The following is a 27227-nucleotide window of genomic DNA, read 5'->3' as shown; positions in this document are numbered from 1 at the left end:
ATTGCATGAAAAGAATAAATACCTGAGTGGTCAGTTTGAATTGGCCACTGAGATGGTTAATATTCATAAACCTCCACACCACTTTTCTGATTTGGAGATGTGTTGGGTGGTTGGTTGTTTTTTTTTTTTTCTGCTGAGTTATAAAATTTAGAATTTAGAGCTGAAGTTTATTACATGCATTTAGTTTTTCTTAATATGTTGTACTTGTTTTTGTCAATTTCTGTGTTTGTATTTCACTCTTATTTGTAGTTCCATGCCACACTGTTATTCTGTCTATGCAGAAAACCTCTAAAGGAAATGTTATTGACATATATGTTTTGTTTTCTTTTTTTCTGCATTCATTATTATGAGTGTTGCTTCAGCTAAACATTCCATAAAAAAATGTACACAATAAATATTTTGAGGCAGATTACCAAGCCACACAATTATTTACAGAAACCACACAAATGCTTAAAGGGGTAATTAATTTATCCAAATTTTTAAAAAAGAAAAAATTCAACTATAATGCTGTGTAATTTAGAATATACTCCTTCTAGAAAATTCCAAGGCACACTCTAAGCTACATTAGTCACTTCAGAAACTCTGATATGGAAAATCTAGTTCTATTTAGCACTATGTTATTAGATTATAGCAAGAGCATAAAGAGAAAAGCTGGTTTATGCACCCATGATTTTAGGAACTGTAATCCCATTGTATGTGTACTTCTTTGAATGTCACCATGTCTTCCCTTATCTTTCTGTTGTATATAAGTGTTGCAGATTTTCTGATTTAATTAGACTAAAGCTTAGCACAGTACCTGAGGAAATATTTTACCTTCTATTGTCTTCTGTTGGCTTTTCCATAAAAAATGTTTGTGTGTTTTCTTATCACTGTAGGAACCAAACTTGCTTCCAAAAGTTCTTCCTGTCATGTTTCTAATATCCTAATCTCATGAAATTCCTATAAACTTGTGTTTCTTATTGTGGAATTTATATACACACACACACTAGAAATCCATTGCCTATATCATGTTCTCATCACTACAGTAACTGAGAAGGATAACAATCCAAGTTCCAAACTGATCCATCACATTCCCTTCGCATACAGGGGACTTGTAATGCTCATATTTGTCCTTTAATGCCCTAGTTAGAGAAAATTACATCCTACCTGTAAGCTCCTCATTTGCAATTCATTCTCTGTCTGTCCAGGATTTTATTTTGGTTTGGTTTTTGGTCTTTTAACACAACTAAGGTTTTTAGTCACAGTTTTCTGCTAGGCTTTCAATGGCATACCCATATAAAGTAAAGGTATCATTTTTTCCCTATGTAAAGACAACATATCCCTTATAAAGCAGTTTAATGATGTGAGTATATAAATCCTTAATAGTGTTTTCATTGGCTAAGATTCTTTCTGACCTTTTTGCCCCATAATTCATTTGGGTGTGTTACTACTATCCACATATTCATAGATTTGGTCCAATGTGAGCTGTCCAAGACAGGAACTGGGTATTTGAGGAGTAAGAGTCTCATGCAGGATACGTACATGCATGTAGTTCCTACAACACATGGAATGCCAGGCCAGGCTGAGTGACAAGATAAAGTGATTGAAGAGGGAAGAACTAAAACCAGCAGGAGGTTATTGCTTATTTTAAGACTGTTGCTGGTGCAATTTTTGGTGCAAGAACAAGATGTCAATTGTAACAAAGGAAAGAAAAAAAATAAAAAGAGACAACTATGAAGGGAGTCATAACCATCAGTATTTGACAAGCATTTTCCTTAAGAGAGCAGCAAAAATGAAGTTATGAGAGTTCTACTGCTTTTCTGGAGAAGAGGCAAGTGGACTTTATATGTTTATTTGTCATGTGTCCCAAGAGCCTATTTTTTTAACTTCTCTAAGCTTAACAGGGGTTTTATACCAACATGCAAATGTTGCTGACCTGTTGGCTTTTTGTTATCTCTTTAACATTTAGAAGATATCACTGACTAAATACAAGTAAATAATCTTCCTTGTTCTGCTCCTCATCTATGAGACAAGAGTTGATTCTTTCTGAATGGTGCTTCTTCCACCATATGTTGGCCCTGGCAATGGCACATTGCAGGTCTTCTCTTTCCTCTGTATGGCAACCTAACATTTCTTGCATTCAGAGCTTTATTTGGGTGAGCACTGGTAGAGAGGTTTGGCTGCTTGCTATTTCTTGAGAAACAGGAATTTAGTCTCACTCCATAAAATCATAGAATCAGTTAGGTTGGAAAAAATGTCCAGGGTCTTGGAGGCCAACTGTTAATGCAGCACTGCTAAGTCCAGCACTAAACCCCATCTGTAAGCATCCCAAACACATATCTTTTAAATACTTCCATGGATGGTGACTCCACTGCTTTCCTGGGCAGGCTGTTCCAGTGCTTGACAATCCTTTTGGGGAAGACGTTTTTCCTAACATCCAATCTAAACCTTCTCTGGCACAACTTGAGGCCATTTCCTCTTGTCTTACTGCTTTTTTCTTGGGAGAAGAGACTGATCTCATGCCTTACTACATCCTCCTTTCAGCTGTAAAGAGCAATAAGGCTCACCCTGAGCCTCTTCTTCCTCCAGACCAAAACAATGCCAACTCCCTCAGCTGCTTCTCTTAGATCTTGGGCTCCATGCCCTTCACTGTCTCTCTTGCCCTTCTCTGGACTCGCTCGTGAACCTCAATGTCTTTTATGTAGAGAGGACCCTAAAACTGGGCACAGAATTTAAGGTGTCCCTCTGTACACACCAGTACTGTGTACAGAGGGAAAATCACTGCCCTGGTCCTACTGGCCTCATTGTTGCTGATACAATTCAGGATGCCATTGGTCTTCCTGGCTACCTGGACACACTGACAGTTCATGTTCAGCCAGCTGTTGAGCAACATTCCCAGGTCCTTTTCCACTGGGCATCTTTCCAGGCACTCTGCCCTCAGCCTGTGGTGCTTCCAGGAATTGTTGTGACACTGGTGAAGGCTCTGTCACTTTGCTTTCTTGAAGATTCACCTCATACAATTGGTCTCATCCCATCAATCAAGCATGTCCAGATCCTTCTGCAGAGCCTTCCTGCCTTCAAACAGATCAAACACTGCCTGTGATCTTGGTGTCATCTGCAAAGAGACAGAGGGTACACTTGGTCTCCTCACTCAGATAAAGATATGGAATGAAATTGACCCTAAGACTGAGACAAGAGGAGCACCATTTGTCACTGTTTACCAGCTGGATATAACTTCACCATTTGTTTTTTGTGACTGGTCATTCAGACAGGTGTTTTTACCAAGAAAAGAGCATGTCTGTCTAAGACATGAACAGCCAGTTCTTCCAAGAGAACTCAATATTTATGCCAAAAAATGTTCCTACTCAACAAAATTCAAAGGAGAATCGGCGTGGCTGGGTACAGTTAAACCTGTGTGTTGTTTTGCCTAGTTGCCAGTATATACAAAGGATTGTATTAGACTTGATGGACCAGATGAGCTCAACTGGACTCGAGAGAGGAGAGGCTGCTCTTGGAGGCTTCTCAGGTACTGCCTTTCCAAAAGTTGTCAAGTCGTCAGGTTTTTACAGGGTAGATGTCTGCAGTACAGTAGGATGTCTTCATACAAGTTTAGCTGTGTGTTTAACAAAGATAAAATTGAGTATGATGTAGACACATCGAGCATTTGTAATAAGACATGATCTGCAGGAAAAGAAGAACCCATACAGAAATAGCCATGTAATTTTGATTAATAAATCTATTGCATAAGATTTTTGTGTAGCAGAGGAGATGAGATGTATTGAACAAATTGTTTTTGTAAATCTAAACATTCCTTACATCAACATAGCAAAGCTTTTCATGGAGATCAATCATTTTAAACTACATTTTTTAAAATGCTTAAACACCTAAGAAAGCATACTCAAATCCAGAGTTAGTTCTTTTAGGTTGCTAAGTTCTTCCTCTCCTCATCTCAGTAATAGGATTCAGTTGTATCAATCCCACATGAGTCTCTGCATTTTGACAGAGTAATGACAGATATATGTCTTTACCATTATTTCCTAATTCCAGATATATGTGTCATGCTACAAATTTTATTTCATTTTTAATGAACCACACATTCTGCACAATTCCCTGGATAAAGATTTACACCATCAGAATGGAACTCTTACTTGATTTGGTTTTTAAATTATGTTTCAGTACAGTACTTCATAAAGAGAATACAGAGTTATGGAGATAAAATCATTAATATAGGTTTAATTGGTTTTGCATATGTCTTTTTATGCATATGTCTAAAATTGTCCAGCTATATTAAAGATATATAAATAAATGCTACTTCGTTCTATCTCACATTTTCCAGACAATTATATTGCAGTACTGAGTATAAGTTCACATAGGAATCAACAGACTTGGAATTCATAAAACTGACAAACCACTGGGCAAAATTACAAAAACTACAAAGAATAAATTTTTCACTTTTTGAGTATTACATGTTCTTGTTATGAATGTGTGTGGGAGAACAACTTAACAAAAAGCCCATTCAAGGCCTGTTTTGGGAAAATACCATCAGAAAGTGGCCTTTACCATTGTTGCAGCCTTTTGGAAGATACTAGGTCCAGCTCACCCTGTGTGGATGAAGAGAACTTCTAGGAGTCACTTCTCATGTTCCAGTTTCTCAGTATTTTAGCATGGCTCGTAGCCTGATGAGCACAGTGAAGCAAATTGATCCAGTTCCTCCTCTGTGGATTAGAACCAGCCATTTGAGAGAGTCCCACAGAAAGCTGCTAGTTACAGATAGAACAAACCTATGCATCTAAATTACCTAATTGTGTGGGTTTATTAATGAAAAATTCATGGTTGTCTCTTCAGAAACACAGTATCTGTATTTAGACTTTTTTGGTTCTTCTTCATTTTTGTCTCTGTTCCTAAATGCATCTACATAAAAGTGTAGACTGCGATAAGTTTTTATGACTCTATATGTAGCTTGCTCATTTCTTTTTCTCTGGTTGGCGGCAGGTAGAGATGCTTTTAAGTAACTTTTTTAACCAGTTAGCTTCTCCTTTATTCAAAAATAAAGGAGCTGTTTTCTGATGGTGTCATGAAATCAGTAGTAAATTCCTTAGATACACTAATCTTGTGGTATCTGACAGTATTTTCTTTAACAATCATAAGACTCAAAGCCATATTCCAAGTTGTCTGGACTAGTCTCTCCTCAGATTATCTATCATCACTACTGATGTACTTGTGATTTTTCTATAAGATTATCTTATTGCTGAGCTATTTTACTCATTTCGACATCATTTTTTTAAGGTGTAATATTTGTTCTCATAGCTGAAAAAAAATTTATTTCTTTCAGATTTTCAGGCTTAATGCTGTATTTTTAATATGTGTCCTCCTATAGACTTCTGCAAGATTATTTTATGAGTAAGGGTTGTAAGATTTCTTATATCACATATGTGTGTATATATATATATATATATATATATATATATATATATATATATATATGAATTTTTCAGAACTGTGTCTACACTTCTTTAATCCTGTTTCCTTTCATTCTCTTGCTCTAGTGATTACAATGATAACTCACTTCTTTTCCATATTTCTGTATGATTCAGTATTTAAGTATGCAGGCTTACACAAAAAAACGGTGTGTTTGCGTAGTACTGCTGAAAAAATGATGTGGCTGATATGTAACTGCAAAAAGCTTCTAGTCTGAGAGAGCTTGAAGGATGTAAAAAAGGAGGATAATTTCAGTAAATACTAAAGGCTTCATTATGAATGAGTTTAGGAGTAGAAAAAAACTAAAAGGGCTAGCAGAACAAAATATTTCAAATAATTAAACTAAAACTAGAGGTAAGCATATTACCTAGATTAATTAGTCCTCAGAAAAACCTCTTTGATTCTTAATGAACAATTGGCAATTGTTTAATTCTTACTTTTAAATAGGTAGTTAGGGATTTATTTTTATTGTTGCAAAGAGGTGCTTTATTTTGGGCAGACGCCTGACTTTTTAAAGACCTCTGTCAATTATTTTGGAGAAAAAAATGGATGACTGCTCCCTTTCTAACTGCTGGAGTATTAGTTTCTATTTTAAAAATAACGGGACCAGAAAGCAGAAAGGTCAGACACTGATGTTTTTGGAAGAGCAATACATGAGTTGCAAAGGAGTAAGACATGGTAGAATCAAACTCTAGTCCTTATTAGTGTCTAATACAGGGAGCAAAATTACCATAACACCTTTCCATGTTTGAAGAGTTTTAGGCAAGGTGTAGCTTAGATGCAGTAGTTCTTTTTCCAAATTTGTGACTTTCTTAAAAGCTCAGACTTGCTGACTTCTCATGGCTTGGTCAAGTGAAACAACTTTCTTCCTCTCATTCTTTCCTAGAAGGATTTGTACATGGTCCATCTTGCTGGTTGTTTCTATCTCTAAGAGGGGAGCAGAAGCCTCTATGGCTAAGCTATGAGATCACCTAGAGAAGTTCTAACTTCTTATCCTTATGCTTTAGAAATATTTTATCTTCCATGTTGGACTTGGCTTCACCAGCTTTAAAGCTTCTCTGGTTTGAAGGAGAGCTCAGACACTCAACAACAATACCTTTGTGGAAACTGTCAAATAGCCAAAGCTATTGCTCTGTACTGTCTAGGAGAGCAGCTTGTCTTTTAAAGCAAGAATATTGCAATGTACTTTGATCCCTGAGCTGATGTAGAAAAAGGTGTCTGGTGTCTAGGTGGCAATCAAGACATAAAACCCAAAAAATGTGGGGGATTGAATGTAAGTGAAAGGTCTTGAAGGACTTGATGAGCACTTGGGTGGAGAGGGATTGCTCTGAGCAGGGGTGGTCAGTGGCTGTTCAAGCAGCCTGATGTGTGAACATCATTCAGATGGAGAGACTTCATTCTTGTGGAGAGAATGCCCTTTTGATTGTCTGTTGGGAAAGTGAGCACTTTTATAGAACTACTCTTTCCCAAAGCACTTTCCCAAAAAATTTGCAGACATCAGTTGCTATTCATCTGCTTACTTCCCTTGTTGATGGACAGATGCTTTTCCACTTCATAGGAAAAAAGGCTGTAACAGGAGAGGCAGGCACTGACTGCAGGTAACAAAGAGGTGTGCAACTATGAATGAGATGGATAGAGCTGTCCTTATAACAAGCAAATAAACTGGTGAGCTGTAAGCTTAACTCAGAGTGCTTCTGCCAATTAATTGAGCAATGTATAACCATTAGACCCAGGAGGTTTGCAGTCTTATATATGTGCTGTTCTGCTGTTTACTTATCAGCTATAGCTATCTGCTATACTGTTTCCACTTATTAGTTCCACTTATTTATTGTGTTTTAACTGGACTAATTAATCCCATTTAATAAATACTTATGTAATATTTCAAAAGGTTGAACTGGAGGAAAGTGTTGCACAGTGGCAGTATAAAGGTTTCAAACCAGCTATGTAACCTGCCCAGAAGAGAAACATAGACTTCTGATCAAGTGTATCCATGAAAGGATCTTTGGACATCAGTATGTATAGGCAAATAAAATGGCTGGTATGAATAGTTACTAAACAGTTACTAAACAATATCATAAGCCTCATTCTAATGTAATTTAACTTCAAAGAAATTTGTGAGGTAGCTGATGTAAACACAATTCTGGGTCAAATCAGTTTATAATATACCTTTGCAAAAGTGTTTTCTTTGACTTCAGAGTTACACTGGGGATAACTATGGCCCTGCAGTGCAAAATCAAATCCATGTTGTGACTATCAGCCTACTGTGTGATGGAAGAAACAAATCTTTCTAAAAAATTCATGGGATATATGTATTTTATATATCCTTTTGATTGTCTATGTCTGTATATATTTATATTTATATTCCCCTTCTATGAGTGATATCTTTTCAACAGTTAAAAATTCTCTGCTTTTATATCTAGCGTGATTGTCCTGATCACTAAATTTCTGCTTAAAATGGAAAGATGAGGAGCACTAGCACATGCTTTCACATTTTCATCGTTTGAAATCTAGAAAAAAAAAAAAATCAGTTTTGAACAATTTTACTGTTTAGGCATTCAGTACCTGTGCTGCCAAGGTTTATTGAAAGCAGCTGGATGCCTGCATCTGTCCTCCCCCTTTTTGGAACTACTGCCAGGACAGGTAGTCAGAAATGGAAAGCAGAGAAATATTTGAGCATCTGTGCTCTCTTTCTCTCTCTCAGGAAAACATCTGTGGCTTCCATAGGAAGCACTCATTTTTTTCCATCAGCAAAGACTCTGGATACCCTTGGGTCCAGTTTTGGCACAGCAAGCCAAGTAGGATGCAGTTTATGGCTTAAAACTTATGAGAGAAATCATTCAGGCAGTCCCATCCCTGGCAGAGCACTGAGAGAAATTCCCCAGGCTGCAAGCCACATGTGGGTCTCTGACCTTTTATTAGCTCACCATGGGAGAGGTTAACAATTGTTGAGACTTCAGTCCTCCCTTTGACATACAAATACAACAATACCAAATGGCCTTTCCAAGATGAGCATATTCAGGGCACAACATGCTTTTTAATGCAGGGTCCAATGTAGGGGGCGAGAAACCCCAAAACAAAAACCCAACCCAAAAACTCAGAACTAGAAAAGGATATGTTGCTATAAAACTGAAGCCTGGATTGCTATTTTTTCCAACACTCTGCCATTGTTCATATTTCTGTGATTTGTGACTTTTTAAAAGCAATATAATCATGAGACAGAAAGAAATTCTCACACCACTTTTAGCTCTTCATGTGGTCAGCGCCATGATTTATGGAACTAAGATTGCTCAATAGCTGGAGCGACATAAGAAATATACACAATTATCTGATTCTTAAGGATGTCTGTTGTATTTATCCAAGAACATTTTTGTAGAGATTATAAAAACAAAAAAAGAATTCATAATTATTGATATGAGGGTTGTCAGAATAAAAACACAGACGGCCAAATCAATGTGTTTTTGAAATGTCTTTGTCTTCTCAGAAAATGCTGTAGTAAATGAAACTATCTTGGATTTTAGTAAAATAAGAGATTTGAAAGTAACTCTCTTTTGGGGGAACAGAGTCACCAGCTTTTTGCAGCTAAGAAACTACAGAGACTAATTGTCTTGCTCTATGCTGCATAATCTATAGCAAAGTATGCAGATTGAATAGCCCAGCATTCCAGGCTTTTACCATAACTACTTGATTACTCTTTCAGTCTTAAAGGCAAATTATTTCTATTATGCAATCCCGTGGCTTTAGTGTAGAGTATGCTAAGTGTAAAATAGGAGCGAATTAGCTCATGCTTCTGCCATCAGCCTTTGCTGCTATTGTCTGAAGAGGCAATGCAAGCTGATCTCTGAATGTTGTAGTCCTGTGACTTCTCTGATGGGAAGCAGCTTCAGCCACATTCAATGCCAGAAACTGAGCAGGGAGGGAGGTGGTGGAAAGAAACATCAGATTCTGCTTTTCATACTTTTACTAAGGTGACAACCACATCTGAGACTGAAATTGGTGAAGTGATGCACAAGGTTGGTTATTGCAAAAAAGTAGTTGCTAAGTCATGGTTGCTCCCTGTGCTAAGCAGACATATCTTTATTTACCACTGTTGGCAAAGTAGATCTGAGAAAAGACTATTCAGAGGTGAAGAGTGCTTTTGTATTCATTGTGAATAAACAGAAATACCAAACTGGCAGAGATCCTGCCAGAAAGATCAAGTACAGCTACACATAGACACATGCCTGTCTAACCATTTACAGACCAGCTTCCTTACGTAGCTGATTCCAATGCAATGCCATCCTTAAACCACCCATTATCTAATGAAAATTTAGAACAGGCTTGGTTTTTGTTTCCATTACCCTAAGCACTAGCTTGTCATATTTTCTTTTTGTATTAGTCTTTTACATGGTAAAAGATTGATCTTACTCCCCTCCTGAGTATTTTTGTTTGTTTGTTTTCTCAAAAATACGCAGCAGAATTGCTTCAAACTTTCCTACAGGTCCATTTTTCTAAACCTTTCCATAATTCTTGTCGTCTACTTCATTACTATATCCAGCTTATCTATGCCTCCCTAAAGACTTCACCACCTTTCAGTCACTGAATCAATACATTAAATGCTTCTTTTATATAATTAATACGTAAAACATAATATGATGTAGTAATATATATAATATATATTATGTAATAGTTATATATAAATGCTTCTGTTAATATCTTTCACATTGATACTGACATCTTTTTGTATCAGCATTTTAGTTTGAGACATGTTTTGTTTGTGGACTACTCTAACTCCAATTTTTTTCTTATATACTCCTCCTTAATGATTATTCCTCACAGGATATTTGTATATTTGGTTTCTCACTAGTACCTCCCATCTCTACTCAATTACATGTTTTCTTCAGCATCTCCAGATTTTTAAAAAACTATTATGAATCTCACATTTTGCAAGAAAAGAGAGATATTTAAATTTTTGGTTTGTTTTGTTTTTGTATTTTAGAAATATCATATTATAAGTGCCTGATTTTTCATCTAAATTCTTGTTTCTCTTTCATTCTGTGATACAATCTCTAATTCTTCCTTTCTGGGTGTTTCTTCTCCAAGTCTGTTCTGCACCTTCCATACAGAAGTTTTATTTGGACCATAGTCCCCTAGTTTTCCAGTTAAAAAGTCATATAGATTACTTCCATGAGGCTTTTTTTCTCTAACCTAATTAAACAATACAACTATATTGGCTTGATATAATGAGTGGGAATATGCATGATTTAGCTCATTTGAATACATCTGTGGCTAATGTCAATAAACTTATTTTATGTAATTGAAAGATGATGAGTTTTTGGAATAAATGGGAGTTTCCCCAGGCAAGAATAGCAAAAACCACACCACAGGAAGTCTTGAGAGCAGGGAAGAGAGACACCAACAGCGAGGACATGTAGTTTTCCATGTAAATGAATAGACAGAAGGCTGGATCAACCTCAGTATAATTTTCTTCTTTGTGAGCTTAAAAACTTTAGAACAGTCACAGTTTATTGCCTTTGGCCTCAAAAGAGGGCTGGCCAGCAGGATTGCTGTGTTCCACCTTTAACATGGACATGTGCCTTCCATGGCAAGCTTTTTCCTTTATGGTATCAATAAACATTGACCCATTTCCTTCATTCAGAAATTGGTTGATTTGGTTTGATTTTTTTAATGCTGAGAACAGTGTTCTTTGTTCTTCATTTTTCAATTAAAGGATTAATTTCTCCTTGCAACATGTTGGCTTTAAGAGCAGTCTTCATCTAGAGTAAATTTTAGCCTTGATCTTCCCCTGTCTGTCTTGAATACTTTTCTGGTGTTTGTTCACTGTACTGGAAATCCCTTCTGCTTGTCACTCAATTGTTTTATCCCTCTCTGCACATTCTTAATCCTTTCTTTCACATTTGCCATTAGTCACAGAAGCCAGCTTTTCCCCATCACGTCTTTTCAACATCTGCAGCAAAGTTTTTCCCATCAGTGATCTAATGTCTGTGGGTTATACTTAAAGGCTGGGATTACTTTTTTAATATTTTTCCCCACATAGAATGGAAAGATTTCCATTTTGGAACTCATAGCTAGTTAGCCTTCTCTCCAGAGGATATTTAGTATACCAGTGAGTGGAGATCACTTTGCAGCACCTTTGTCAGAGCTCTTTAAGCTGACAGAGCGCTCTTGGTTCTCTTCACCACCTGCCAGGGTGGTTGTGCACTACAGCTACACTCTGAAATGAAGGCATCCATATAGAAACAGAGAATATTTTATGCCTGCTAATGATGGAGAGATTGGACACTGCATTGCTTCAGTATAGTATTGTATTAAACTGATATAAAAATGACAGGATTGAAGAGATTGGAATATGTCTGTAGATGCCTCTTTGGAAAGTATTAAACAGCCAGGTACTATCTTGTCCAAGTTCTGAAATGTTATGTTTAGCAGTTTTTCTTGCATGTTCAAACTACCTTTTTTTCCCTGTAGCTGTAATTTTCCTGTATTTTCAAACTAGGATGAAACATAAAGGAGAACTCCCTTCTGCATTGCTCCTTTAAATGAATTTGTCCCATCTTTTAAGTAAAACTTTCTTCAAACAGGATTAAGCAGTATGGCATCTAAACATTGCTTACAACCATGACCATAGAAAAAACCTACCCTTACTTTCATATATTCATACAGCCTTTCTCACTTAGAATATTGAATTTAAAAGCATTCAATTATTTAAGCCTAAGAGGACAATATAAATTTGATAAAATATAAGATCTGTGCAGTAATCTATCAGTTAAAGTAAAATGAGCTTTATTTTTTCTTAATAATGAAGATTAAATCGTTCTTTACATATAAATTAAATAATATCTTGTGAAGCAAAATGCTTCTTTGCAGATGTCTGTTCAACCCTACAAGTTGTGCTTGTTGTGTTTGAGCTAGCAGTGATGCAGTGTGGTGTATGCAATTATGTTACAGCTGCTGGCAGGTGTGAAAGTAAATGAGATGTTGCATCTCAATGGATACAACTCCTTTTTAAATGTTTAAGATAATAAATTCAACAACTTTGGCCAAACTGTGACACGACTATCTCACATATTTTATTTCTGCAATGAATGACTCAATAACTCTCTCAATCTCGTTTGGCCTGTTTGCCTGCAACAGATTAAACAGGTGTGTTTACTGGTTGGCTAAGTTTTTCAGTTTGTTTTACCATCAGTTTTGTTAACTTCTCCAAAAGCCTTATTTTTAATTGTTGATTTAATGTTAATTTAATTGTTGATCTCATAATATAATTGAGAAAATTTCCGTGGCTCTTGTTTCTCAAATTTTGGGCTAAATTGAAGCTGAAAAAATTTATAATATTTAAAATACAAAAGGTGACATTCAGAATTAAGGTCTTCTGAAACTTGATCTTTGAACTTGTTTTTCAGAGCTGTTTTGACAGAAATTAAAGCAATATGAAAGAAACTCTAAAATATTGTTGTGCTCTAGAATTACAAATTGTAAATTGTTAATTTTGTTCACAGGTTTTGTGAAATTTTTAAGCTGAAAGGATGATAGATATTCAAAACACTAAATTTCATTTTTTTGGAAATTAATTGCGGAACTGTGAAACAGGCTTGGTTGAGAAGTTATTTTTAAATGTTTTTAATTTATAAAAAGGATTTTTCTCTTTAAAATTGTTTTACTTTGAGGTCAGCTTGAAATAGATAAACATTTTAGGATGATCAGGAAATGTACGGATGGAATTTGGTAACACTGTGGAAAGATTTCTCAGATGTTTCAATAAAATACTATAAGACAAATTTTATACTGAAGAGATACAGAGTTTATATTCATGTTAATGAGTATGATGTTGATACTGTCTCCAGGTTGCATTAGCTCATCACGAGGTGAAGATTTAATAATTATTAACATATTTTGGATTTCCTATTCATATGGCTGACAGGAAAGCTTCCCACTTCAGTAACTATTTTTGTCTTTTGGGGAATGAGGTAAAATCTTCCTAATCCTGGTGCTTAGGTTGTGAATTATTCTGTGACTCAAGAGAAAAAGTAAATCGTAGGTAACAGTTCAACAGGATACATTTATCTACACAAGCCATTTGAGAGGCAGTGGACTGGCTTCTCCTGAGTGAAGGACATGATGCCAGATAACATGCTGCTTGCACATAAGCCATTTTAGGTCTAAATATAACTGCAATAGCACAGCCTGTGTAAAAAGCCCCACGTATTTAACTGAGGAATGTGACTTACTAGCTTGTGTGCAATGCCAGGAAAGACAGAGTCAAGCTGGTGCTGTGCTGAGATTTAGCAGCTTATGTGCTTGCTAGCTCAGGCATCTCTGCAGTGCACTTGATTTCATACTGGGGATGTGTCCAGCTGTGAAAGCAACTGAGAAAGAGATATTCTTTCTCCAGATCTCTCTTTGTCTTTCCTGGGTAGGTAATATAAGCCTTTTAAGGTATTTGGGCTTTTGCAGATATGTTTTCATGCATTATCTAGCTTTAGAGTCTCAGACCATATTTTAATAAAAGAAGGAATGTTTAAAACATTTAGAAGAATAAAAAGGAGGTGTATATATCTCTTCCCTATTGTTTTCTCATTATTTGTTAATAGTGAAGCAGAAAACCAATGAGATATTCATAAAAGAAGAAACCACTCAGAGTGAACTATCAATATGCTTTGAGGGTGTTGGAAATACTTGGCTAAATCCCGTGCGTGCCAACAGAGTCTTAATCACAGAGTTATAGAATAGTTAGACTAGGAAGGGACCTCTAGAGATAGTCTGGTTCCACCTTCCCTGGAGTGAGCAGGGACATCAGATATATACCTTGTTCTAGGTCAGGGGCATGCTGGATCTTTGAGACTTGCTGCGCCAGTAGTCTGAAGGTGTGTCATGAGCCCTTATGGAGAATTTTCAAACATCTGCTGCTTTCACAGAAATCTTGAACAAAAGCTGTGCAGCCACTATTATTGTAGCTGTCGCTATTCCCTTGTATCCACAGTTCCTTCACCAAAAAAAAGAAAAATCAGCTTCCCACTTTCTTCTGCATCTATTTCCAAGTATGAGGGAGTCATTACACAGAGGAGGAACCTTCCTGTTTCCTAGCTTCTCTTTCCATCTATTATTATTGCAACTTTTTTTAAAGTGCAGTCTTCTTGGTCTGTGCACTATTAGTGATTTCTGGATTTGCTACTAATGTTATGGCATTTCTCTACTAGCCTCAGACTGCTCGTCTCCAAACATTGTACTGAGAATGAAGATACATGCATTTGTTATCCAAATCCTGACTTCCAGAAATAGTAAACATCTTCCCCTACTTATGAGACATAAATTTTCTATCTCTTCTGTGTAGTACAGCACCTGTAACAGTCATCTGTAGAGAAATGGGGAAAAAAATATGGTAGTGGTGAAAAATGCATCATTTGGGTACTTGTGAAATCTAGAGTAGTTTGTTCAATCTTTTTGGTAATAAATTGTAAAATTTTCAGCCTTTGTATCTGTTTATGATATCCATCTTTAGTTTGAAAGGACAGTGACAATACACAGACACAGTCCAGGCAGAGTCTCAGACGAAGTCTAAAAATTACATCATCATTACTATTGATGGTATGAAGTTATGTCTTGTACCTGTGAAGAAGCCAGGTCCAAATTTGTATATAAATAACATAAAAAGAGCCTTAATCATGTTTAGTATCAGTTAAACTACTCTAGTATCACAGTGACAATGCTCAGAATCACATTGAGAGGACTAATTGTTTATCATATTTACCAGTATCAGGTCCATTCTATGATGTGAACAGCAAACCTAATGAAATATGTGGATGTGCTCATCTTCCTGAGCCCTCTCCAGAGCTAAGAATATGTTACCCAGTACAGAGGTGTTCAGAGAATTCAACATAGTAAGCCCATTCATATGATATTTCACCCCAGAAGTTGTGAATAACAGTTACAGATTGTCTCTGCAGCAAAATTTGGAGCAAACATATCTGGGCAGAATCTGAGAAATGTCAGAGAATCATTGAATGACTTAGGCTGGAAAGGATCTGAGGTGGTGTGGTTCGAGACTCTTCCCCCTCCTTTAAGCAGAGCTATCTTTGGATATTTGCCGATATTTTAGACCAACGTCTAAAGCCTTCTAATTCTATCCAGATGAAATCTGCAGGAGAAAAGAAAGACATCATGTCTAGGCATCTCAGATATACAAAGACATTACAAAAGAGAAAATGGCAGAAAACAACATTAGTGTTCAGCAACAAAGCTAATCATGCAGAAGTGGGTGCCTGAATTCAGCTAATGATTTTAAAGTACTTTACAGCCTAATAAACTTCGATTGCTCCAGTGGGAATTTCCTGTGAAGAGCAAACTCAGTCCTGCAGTCAATCCATTAGTTAAGCCATCTTTGTTCTTGTGAATAATGTTATTTGCATTTCTACAATTCAGGGAGAGAATATGGGCTCTAAGGAAATAGACTGTATGAAAGGAGGCAATGTAAATATTTGTGCTCTTCCAGCAGTCTAAAGAATAGTCTATAATTAATCTGTAGTTACTTGAACAGGTAAATGTAACAAGTGTTTATATTAAAGTGGCAAAAAGTTTGCATTTAACTTGGCTAAATATAGGGTTGTGAGAAATCCTGCTTTTAGACATCTTCCATATATGAATACTGTCCACAGTAATTATTCATTTTAAGACAGAAGTAGAACTATTGTTCTTATGTCATATTGTTGGTGGGGGAGCTTTGTTCAGTGTAAAAAAGGAAAAGGTATAATACTAAATTCTCTCTTTTTATTTCAAAACCAGATGAATTATGAAACCAGTATGTGAATATTTTTATCAAAGGACGAATATTAGTGGGTTTGGACAATATAAGAAGAAATGAGTATTTCTGTGAAAATAATTTAGAAAAAGAAATAACCCAAAGCCAAACAGCCAAAAAAAACCCTAACCCATTCGCATGTGAGAGTGCTGAGTAGAAAATACAAAATATCTGCACATAGGATTCAGGAAATATGTTTTCCCAAGGGCATTAGAAAAATACTGGTCAACTATAGTTCAGCTTGCCTGGTGGAATGCTCTTTTGCTACTTCCTGCTGCCCACACTATTGTCTGCTTGGAGTTCTGGCACGTATCATCTCAGCTTCCCATTCCTGACATCACCTGATTGCACGATTCATTCAAGTGGGTCAAGCCTTGTAACTCCAAAATATGTAGCAGCAATCAAAAGAAAATGAACTCCAACCTACACAGCAAGTTTCTGCTTGGTAGCCCCATACAGCTGGCTCTGTTCAGGGCAGGTCAGCATTTCAGCAGTACAGACAGCCAGAATTGCTGTCATGCAAGCAAGGATGTGGCCCCTTGATTTTTTATCCTGATGTTTGGGTTTTTCTTAGCCCCTCCACCTCCCAGAACCTTGCAGCATTACTGTTTCCCAAATGCATTATTTCCATCAAGTACTGGTAGTCCTGACATTGATAGGCAGTGAGTCAATACTTTTATAGAATTGATATATTTTATAGAATTGAAGCCAAACTAGTTTTGCAGATCTAAATGTGCAGTATGTGATTTTCCATGCTGGATATAATAACTGCAATTCAAAATACTCCCCCACAAGCATTGATTGCATGCTTTAGGAAATTCACAGTGAAGAATTTAATTAAGAATGAAGAAACTGCATCACTTCATTTAAAAAAGAGAAATTCACCCGAGATATTTTGTTCATTTTCAGGCTATAATAGCAATAACCATCTTTAGCTGAGGACATTTCCTGGGGCTTAATGGCCCGTGGCTGTGCTTCTTCAGGTGATCATCATCATCTCCCAACAGTCATTAATCCCCTACGAATGCCCTGCACCTCAGTCATTAAATGTGCTTAAATGTGCTTCTTTTGAAAATGAAATAGTTCTATATTTAATGCATCTTCCAGGAATAGGAGTGATCCTTCTGAGGTGAGGAATGAAAGAAGTTTATTAATCTGTCAAAGAAGTACTAATTATGACAAGTGGATAAGTTCTGTTTCTGGAGATAGCATGACAACTTTTTCCCAATAAGAACATGTTATATATAAGTCATCGTTTTATGTACATCACGATTTACACTCATCTCAATTGCATAACAGCCAGATCAAAAATACAGATAGTTATTTGTAGTTAGATTTCTTCTGCAGATCATCTCAGCATAGAAAAATCTCACCAAACATGCAGTGTGTGACTGCACTACTGCTTAAAAAGACTTTCTTTCCAATAGCTGTGAAAATAGAGCTATACACCTTTACAAGGTGTTTGTGATAATGAAAGAAAATAAAAAAAAGTTAAATCTTTCATACCTAAAGTCTGAAATTCTTTAAAAAAATCTTTTGGTGAGCACTTTATGACTCTTTCCTACAAACAGGACAAGTACAGTGCCAACAGTGTCATCAGAGGTTATAAGCGCAGTAGACAGCCTACCCCTGCTCAAGTAGAATTAAAGCCTTCAATGAAAATAATTGAAATTCAGAAAAATTGTTTGAGAGTTGGGGGATTTTAATTGTGTTTTATTTTAATTTTAATTACTCCTACATTGTGCTCTTTTCATCTTGTGCTACTAAACATGCATAGAGTACACCTGAAGTACACATTGCATGAAGCCTCTGCCTGTCCCAAAAAGGTTCTGAGAGGGATCAGAGCAGACACTGCCTTTACTGAGTGAAAAATTAGTAGCTTTTGGGTATTATGATAATTTATTATTTATGTTGGACATTCTGATCCCATGTACTTCAGTGAGTGACTGTTGGATAAAGACAGAAGTAGACCTTTGGGCCATGCATTATTTAATGTTGAATGTTAAATTATGTTAATTTTAAAATTAGAGCTCTCCTAGTCAGCCCCTTTAGACTGAAGATTGATCTGAAAAAAGAATTATTACAACCTGACTCAAAAATTTCTTGTCAAATTGTTCTGTTTCTTTTAACAAGCAAAAAAGGAAATTATTAAAATATCTTTCAGTATAAGCAAATTATTTTGTTTTACTCACAAAAAAAAAATTCACTTCAGTAACCAATGACAACTGCCTTAATTTTGCAATTTTCCAAGTTAGAGAAAATTTTCTATGTGAAAGACAAGGGTTTTTTTTCAGGAAATGTTAAATACAAAATATCACATGTGCCCATATGCATACACATTTTATCTTGCTTCATTGTGGGTTCTAGACAGAACTATGATGTAATATAGGCTTTACTCTGAAATCTTTCCTACTCTAATGCAGTTTTCAGCAAATAAATATTGAAAAAAATTTATTAGATCTCTCAATAAATTCACCAAATTAAAAAAAAAGAAAGTTGCAAGCTGCTAAGGACAAAATAAAGAGTATTGCACTTTTGTTTTCAATCTACCTTATATCTCATCCTAAACTGCAGGTTGGGGAATAAATACTTACATATTGTATTACAATTCAAACACTTCTTTTGCTATAGATATTGTTTAAGGTTATTCATACCTTATCATGCAACTTACAGCATCAGTATTCTTCAGATCATTTGTCAAAACTCAACAGGAATGTCCACAATAAAGAGTAGTAGAAAAAAGAAAGCATATTTTTCCAAAGTGAATTTCTCAGTATACCTAGAATTCTTGGGGTTTTTTTCTCAAATTCTGTGTTTTAACCCATTCATTAATAGAACTAACCCCCACCCCCCCAAAAAAAACCCAAACCAACCTCATATAATGTTTGTCATTCTCATTGTAAATTCTGTGTTGTAGGTCTTGTTTTCCCTCTGTGCTGCATTCTGGGGAATCCAAATTATGAAGCGGATCACTTCATTCAAAGATAAACGCCACTAAAAGAGCAGATCTAACATCACCTAAAATGTGGAAACAGCACTTCAGAATAACCTTCTATGTTCCTTGGAATTAATCAACCATGAATCATGCTGTATTGCAATCAGTTCACTTATGATACGAGAGATTTGTGATTTTTGTATGAAGGTTTGAACGATTCCTAAGGGAGTATATTCATTTTATTTGATTTTTTTAGAGAAATATTTAACTTCTTCCCAATTTAAATAAAATGTTCATTCACAGCATAGATTTTTACATTCATAGTTTTACAAATTCTTCAAAACCATGTAAAACTAATTTAATTTTTGCAGTGATTTTGTTAGTAATAATATGTGAAAACTATTTTTCACAAGACGAATAATTAAAATCATATCTGATGTAACCTGGTATAGAGTGATTGACTGTCTTCTTATTGAGGCTAAACATAAACATATGTGAATGTCATTTTTTCTGTAATGATTGAATTACACTAGAATCTCCATGTCATTCCCAATTCAGTGTTCATAACATACGGCTACATGAAGATGAGTAGTTGAGGCAAGAAAATGATTAAAAACAGCATGGTAAAATAACTTGACCTAGTATGAGTTGAAACATCTTCCAAAAAATTGGCTGATGCATGCACTGTATAGTCCAGACATGCAGCTTAGGCTGAGTTATTTACAGAATACACCTGTACTGCCAACTTTAGACAGAGATCAAACCAGGATTTACACATGGGTGTCCCACTGACACTCACGTGACAATATATTTGCAAGGCTGGGCCCTTAATTTCTGGTAGTTTCCTGCTGGGTGATGTCAGGGGAGATGCATGTCTTGTCTTTCAGAAGCTGTTGGAAAGGTGGTGTGTACTAAGATAGGAAAATTAAATACAAATGGTAGAGGGAGTCTCCAAACAGCAGGACTGGCAAAAATACTGGATCTAGCTTGTTTTTCTTTCCTCACAGTCATCCAAATTTTTTTTTGGCTCCAAGCCTTTTAGAAGTGCTTGAAGTCAAGTAGCTAAAAAATGGAGTCTGTCTTCGGTGCTTCAAATCAGTAATAATATCTGGATTTAAAAATGTGTTTAAGTCTGTGTTACGGTTTTTTACCCATTTCATTTGCCTTTAAGATGTTAATGGCAGTCTAACAGGTATCTCAGATTTAGAAAGCCTATTTTGAATTAACTCATATTTTCAGTCTCTAGCTGTAACAGAGGCCACTGTCCATGGAAAGAGATGTTTCTAATAAATTTTCAGAACCGCAGTAATGTTATTTTTATAAAATTGTCACACTATTGACAGTATTATCTTAATTGTAAAACAGAATCATCAAAATGCTTGGATTTCAAGGAACCTTAATGATAGGTTCTTTAATATATAATTTTAAAAAATAACAGAACCTGATTCCAAAAGTACAAGAAAATTACCAACTTCTTATGTGACCCTGTGAGTTAGTGCGCCTATATTTTCCAAATTTGTCATGGTGATATGGTCAGTTTAATATAACGAAGAATCATATTGAAAGTCAGTTTCCTTGTCAAAATAAATCCTTCAAAGAGACAGGAACAGGACAAAAATGCAACATTTTATGCATTTGAAAACTGGCGGTTTTAGAGGGGCAGCAATGAAGAAATTAAATTAATTTTAAAGCTGTCCTAGTGAATGCCATGTATTTACCAGAGGAAGGGACTGTGATTTCAAAGGCAAGTATAATATGTGTCTGATGAGGACAGCCTAGTCATTAAAGCAAAGGCCAAAAAAATTTCCACTTTTCCAAGGGTTTTTAGATCCCAATTTCCTGCTTCCAGGCACTTGCCATTGTGTATAGGTTGTTTGAAAGCAAGGTGCAGGAGAGGGGCAGCATCCTTACACTGTATACTGATCAGTAGAGTCTGAGAACAGCTCCTTCAACTGAAGGCTTGAACAGACTCCTGGTGGGTTTCCAGAACTCCTGTGTTTCACAATAACATCACCTGGTATGTATAAGCAATCCTTTGGCTACAGACTGAAAGCTAGGATTTGCCATTCTTGGAGAAGAGAGTTTCAGGGACAAGCTCTTTAGAAACATCTTTGCACCATTCTTTCAGTGGATAAGTGGTAGGTAGCTATATCCCTGTCAACTTGCTTGTCACAAATTTTTTAAATATAAATTATATAATATTTTAGGCACCTAACATCACTACTGGTTCTGGTTCATGCTGTCTTTATACACACTGTAAAGAGTGAAATAATTATCCCAAAGGTGTCTGGGTGGGAGTCAGGAATTAGGAGACTTTGGAGACCAGTTGGCCACTGAATTGAATTATATGCAGTTAATATATATCATGCAGTTAATTTAATTAATTTAATGCAAACTGCAAACAATGCTCATTGCTACCATGATATTTTGATAAGCCAGCCTTCTCCCCTCAGTTCTTTAATATTCCATAACTTATTTCTTCACAATTTGACCACGTTGTGTGGTTTGAACAGTCGTATGGGATCAAGTGAAAGAAGGTGAATTATGTGAGGACAGGAATGTGAGGACAAAATATTGATGTAGAACTAACAGACATTGTGTAAGTAACTATCTTTCTTTTGGTAAACCACTCTTTCAGGTCTCTAGAAAGAAAAATATTCTAGACTAACAGCCTAGCCTCACATGTCCAAGGATGAAGCTTCATAAATAATATTTGTAATTTGCACTATTGCATAAGACTTCCTTTTGTTCTTGTTTGTTAACAAACTCCCCAGTGATACACCTTAGGAGAAGAATGTGAAGAAACAGAACTTTTTTTCATCAAGACTGTTAAAAAGTGATTCCCTGCTCCTACCAGCTGTTGTAAAGTCATATCCCTACACATGGCCTTTCCTGGACTATGTACACAGCAATATCAGGTTACTGAAAACCCAGAAGTAAGCAGCTGAATCCTGTGTCACTTGAGACCTGACCCTGCGCCATTCAAGTCACCAAAAAGCTTGCTGCTGACCTCAGGATCAGGGCAGAGCATTCCCTGTATGAAAACAAGAATGATGTAATATTTACTGCAATTCAAGCTTTGGTGAGGTGCATTGATTAAAAATAACAGAGTTGCACAATTGCTTATTCCTGAGAGTGGCTAATCTCATATCCTTTCTAGTATAATAAAACCAGAGCACTTGTTGGATAAATGCTGACAGTTAAAGCTGTAACCTATACTTACCAGATATAGAGGACTCAAGGCACTTTCTCTGTCTTGGTTGTCTTCAGTTTTCTCTCAGATTTGCAGGATCAAGGACATCATTGCTCAGACCATTACTTAAAGAAGGTAGTTGATCAGATATTTTAAAACTTTTTACAGCCAAATGTCTGTGAGCTTTCAGAAATTTATGCAGTGTGATAAAAAACTACTAAACTGCATGGCACTAAAGGTAAGAGTTTGGATTTTTCTTATTTGCTCTTTAATTTGTGGAAAAAAAAAGCAAAGTCCTAGCAAGTTAGTTCATCAAGAACCATAGTAACTCTCAGAGAATACTCAAAGCATTGCCTACTATGTAAACTACATTGCCCTTACTTGAAGTTTTTCTTAAAACTCTGGCTCCTAAAATTTTGTGAAGAAATATTTTTGCCTGCTGAAAACAGGACTTTTACAAAGTTCAAAATCTAAAAGTCAAACAAGATTTTAATCAATACTATTTTAAAACATTTCCCTTTTAAAACACCCCAGTGATTACATGAGGCTTGACTCATGTTTTTTAAGAAGCATGGGATTGCTAGTGCTGAATGGGAAAAAACTATTCTTGGTCTACCCTTTTTCCATAAAACCTCTGTTTCCGGCACAGGCACAAACAGTGCCTGTGAGGCAGAGTTCTGCTGGGTTTCCTGGTTCCCTGCTGGTGTGTGACCAGCAATTCAGTTTGGAATTCAAACAAAGCAGACCACAAGCTCTCTGAGGGGCCCTGACCCTCAATAACTCTCAGCACACGCAGATCTCACTGCTGTATGCCCTGCTGCCTTCCAACCCCAGCAGATGGGGCAGAGCAAACAAGAGGACTTGTACTGTGGTCTTCCAGGATTTTCTCTTTCTATAGAGAAAACAAGTGTTAAAATGCCACATTTGAAACGGAGTTACAAACCACAGCATAAAGCAAAACTAAGATATCTCACATGCTGGAGAAGCACTTCCATATTAGTATCAAGGCCAATGGAAAGCTTGGCTCCGTTCTTTGTCTTTTTTGCCCCACCTACGGAAAACAGCAGAAAAATGTGGAAACATTGAGTAAGAATGAACTGCTGAGTGTCCTTGTGTTTATGGTTTGGCACAGAAAAGTGATACAAAATGAATTCTCTCCACCCCACCCCTTGATATATTTTTACTGCTTCCTCCATTATTCTTTCTCACCATTTTTCTCTTTCTTGCTCTAGTGTTTATTCATCATTGTAAAACATCCTTTCTTGCCTTAGGTTTATTATGTGTGGAGGTACATAGTGGTATATTCTATATCCACAAATATTTTACTTTATTGTTTTTATTTTATTTTACTTTTTTAATTATTATTTTCGATTTGATGAGAGCCAATACTTACTTAAAGGTGCCTACTTTCATTACTGCTCCTATCAGTCAATAGGCTGATATCTTTTAATATTAAAAAAACCCAATACACTGCTCATACATTGTTACTGTTATATTTATTTCACTTGTATTTGCCTAGTTTCCTCTAATGACACATTTTCTATTTATATGTTATTCACATTTTCTATTTAAATGTTATTCAGTAACATGGCTCTGTCCTTTTCCCAGTTTCTACTTACTCTCCCGCTTCCTTGTTATTAATTCCTTCTAGTTACTTTTTGTCCCTTCAGCACCATGCTTTAGCTGTCACTGTCTCTTTGCTCCAGGATATATCACTGCAGTTCTTGTGGATCATTTATTAACCTGCTGATTTTAATGTGGCAGATACAGCCCAGTAATAACAATGTTTGATTAAAAAGAGATTAAATTAATAAAGAAAGTAATGGAACATTTTAAACACTATGGAATATGTGGTGTTTTCTGCTACTTACGTTTTTTCCACAAACCTTGAATGCAAGTACTTATCAGCACATAAATTACAATTATAGATGTTTGCCAGGAGAGAAAATTACGGTAAGACAATTGAACTACGATTTTTTAGATCAAAGAATAGGTTATTAACTTACTGAGTGTGATCATGTCTTTTGCTGCTGTCTGTCTGCATTGAGGTCATGAGCCTGTTATTTGAAGATAATGGCATTACTCTTTTGCCTCACGTAGCAGCATTTGTGATTTCAGATCTAACAGTGCTTTACCTTCTCTCTGCTCATGACTCATGGCTGACTCACTACCTTTAATCATTCTGAAAGCAAAGATTTTATTTTTGCTCTTCTTTTAATCACAGTGGAAAAAAAGAAATACTTTGAGGCAAGGTAAAGTGTTGAATACTGCAGCAGTGTAGGTATGTAACCATGTACTTATTTTTGTAAAAACTCAAGTATGCCCAGCTTTCTATCCATGACCATAAACTAGATTTCACAGTGATGTCTAACAGAGGAAAGCCTGATGATCAGGGATTGGTGGAAGAAATTAAAGGCAAGTTTCTGAGTTTGTGAGAACAAAGTCTGTCATTGAAGGTCAGATCACCTTCGGTTTTATTTTATATATTCATTATTTTTTCTGAAATATAGCTGTAAGAGAAAAGTAATTTCTTCATGATTTCATGGCCAATAATAAAATATATACTTGAATGCATTTTTTCTTTGCTAACAATATTCCTATCATTCATGAGAAAATCTATGAATGTCTCATGCCTATAGTTTATTATGGTTAATTATACCTGATAATTGGACTGTAGTAGGTGTGTAAGTGGCCTTTTTAATGAAGAACAATTATCAATGATTTGTGCTACTGGAGAAGAATTATTCTTCAGTATTATTTTCCCCAGGTTTTCTCTTTGCAAGAACGCCCAGTGGTAGAGTTAGAATTTAGCTAACATAGTCCTAGGTATTCCAGGATCATGAAAACTTGCTGTATTCTACTAATAACTTCCTCCTTGCACCTCTTTATGGAAACCTGTGGTATTTTTCCCGAGGAATTAACCAGCTCTTATGATGCTACATGCAAAACAGCTCATCTCTGAGTATGGCTGAGAGATATCAGCATTGGCAGAGATGGGCATTGTAGCGTGTCAAGCAGCCTAATCAAGGTGAGGTGACCAGTCTCCTTTCCTCAGCATTTCCAGGCAGGGAAGCACAGATGGACCTGAGCAGCAAAACTTGCAGAGCAAGAAAGGAGCACATGTTATTGCAGTCTCTGCTGGGGTGGCCGGGGGGTGTGCCCTGGCACAGGGACAGTTACAAGCCCAACACAATTACAAGCCTGTCAGGCTCAGAAGTGAACAGCTCAAAGTCACTGTCATTCAAGACAGAAGTTTAGTAAGAACAGATATGACAGAGGAGATGGTCCACAAAGAGTTCCTGTGTCCTGTTTGTGGTGATGGTTGTTGTTACTATGCTTTCTTTGGGCTATTCCTGTTTAGGAATTTCTCTGTTACACTGTGTCTTGGACAAGTGCAAAAAAAATGGGTCGTCTCCTACGTATCAGGGATTTTTCTAACAATCTTTGAGTAAAGAGGATGAAATGGTATTCTGGTGCATTTGAAGACTTGACATATATTCACAATAGAAGTCTTTATGGTCCTGTCAGATTCTATTGCATTTACATTAGATAATGAAATTAAGCAAGATGGACCACAAGACCTTGTAGCTGTGATAAATACATCCACTAAAGAGGGTAATTTAGCACATTTCCTACGGTAATTTTCTCTTCTAGAATGATGAATATACAGGGTTGTATACAATGATGGTGAATCACCATCATAAACCACTTTTGTTTAGTGGATGCTGAAGTCCATTATTTTAAAAAATTTCTTCCTTTTGAATTTTCAGAATAAACAAAAATTCAGGTAATATTTCCTCTAGATAGCATTTCACAAACAATGAAGTTTGTGAAAGCTACTATACAAACAATAAAGCTACTACAGAGTAGTAGCTATGAAATTAATTTTTGTAAATATGTTGAAGTAATTATCAGAGATGCCTTTAGTAAGATTTTAGAGGGAAACAGTAGTGATGACTGATAAGTGTTAAAAAGGGTTATGAAATATTAATCAATATACTATTGATATATGTAAAAGCAATTCAGCTTTTTAGTTCAGTTGCACAGTCTGAGCTCAATCAAATTTGCCAAAAATGTGCACTGGGATGTTTTTGTTTTTTCTGGAAGATTTTCTGGAACTTATGGAAAATGTAATTATGTAGTCTAAATATATTCTGTGGAAAATATTCAACTGTAAGGTCCATTTTCCTGTTGAGGAGATCTCAGGGAAACAGAATTAATAGTGCCTGAGTCCTTGAGCTTGTCTGGTTAGCAGATATGCATTTGGTTTCTAAGATGTAGAGATTTATGTCTGAATTCTGACAGAATGGGATATGTAGATGAAGATTTGTGTTTTCCAGAAGGTAACTGATCTCTAGTAACTGCAGTAATTTCTGGGTACCTGCAGTCATAACCTCCATGTTTTTACTGACTACATATTCAGCAGACAGTAAGGTTAAAAAGGTGCCAAATAATAACCCTACATGGCTTTGTTTTTACATTTGGTTCACCTAGGAAACAGCTTCTTACAAGAAGTAAGCTAAAACTGCGTTGAAAAATATTTTCCTTTCATGGTTTCTATTTCTTATTTGCTTGTCTGGAGAAAATATGTTAATTTTTTAAACTGTGCATTAAAAGTCCAGCGAAGATTTTCAGCCTTTCATGTTCATGATCATTGTGAACTTGACATGATTTTTTTATCTCTATAGCAAGTATGGAATCACAGACTCACTGAATATGCTCAATTGGAAGGGACCCACAGGGATCATCAGAGCCAGCTCCTGGCCCTGCAAACTCACACCATTTGCCCAAGGATATTGTCCAAATGCTTCTGGAACTCTGTCAGGCTGGTGCTGAGACCACTTTCCTGG

General features: G+C 36.1%; 1 protein-coding gene across 2 annotated transcripts in view; it reads left to right on the top strand.

Moving 5' to 3' along the window:
- The window catches only part of AGMO (alkylglycerol monooxygenase), a 187925-nt gene extending 168318 nt beyond the window's left edge, over positions 1–19607 (top strand). Inside the window, exons 13-14 of one of the 2 annotated variants that reach the window (XM_059840254.1) lie at positions 17159–17232; positions 19167–19250. In XM_059840254.1, coding sequence (XP_059696237.1) covers positions 17159–17188 — 30 coding nt within the window. In that variant the 3' untranslated portion in view covers positions 17189–17232; positions 19167–19250. Of the gene's footprint in view, positions 1–17158; positions 17233–19166 lie in introns of both variants that reach the window. The other variant, XM_059839402.1, reaches the window with a different exon arrangement.
- The last annotated feature ends 7620 nt before the right edge of the window (positions 19608–27227 follow it).

The sequence above is a fragment of the Haemorhous mexicanus genome, chromosome 1, assembly GCF_027477595.1.
Source record: "Haemorhous mexicanus isolate bHaeMex1 chromosome 1, bHaeMex1.pri, whole genome shotgun sequence".
NCBI lineage: Eukaryota > Metazoa > Chordata > Aves > Passeriformes > Fringillidae > Haemorhous > Haemorhous mexicanus.
The sequence above is the reverse complement of the archived record's forward strand: the minus strand, read 5'-3'. Positions and strand labels throughout refer to the sequence as shown.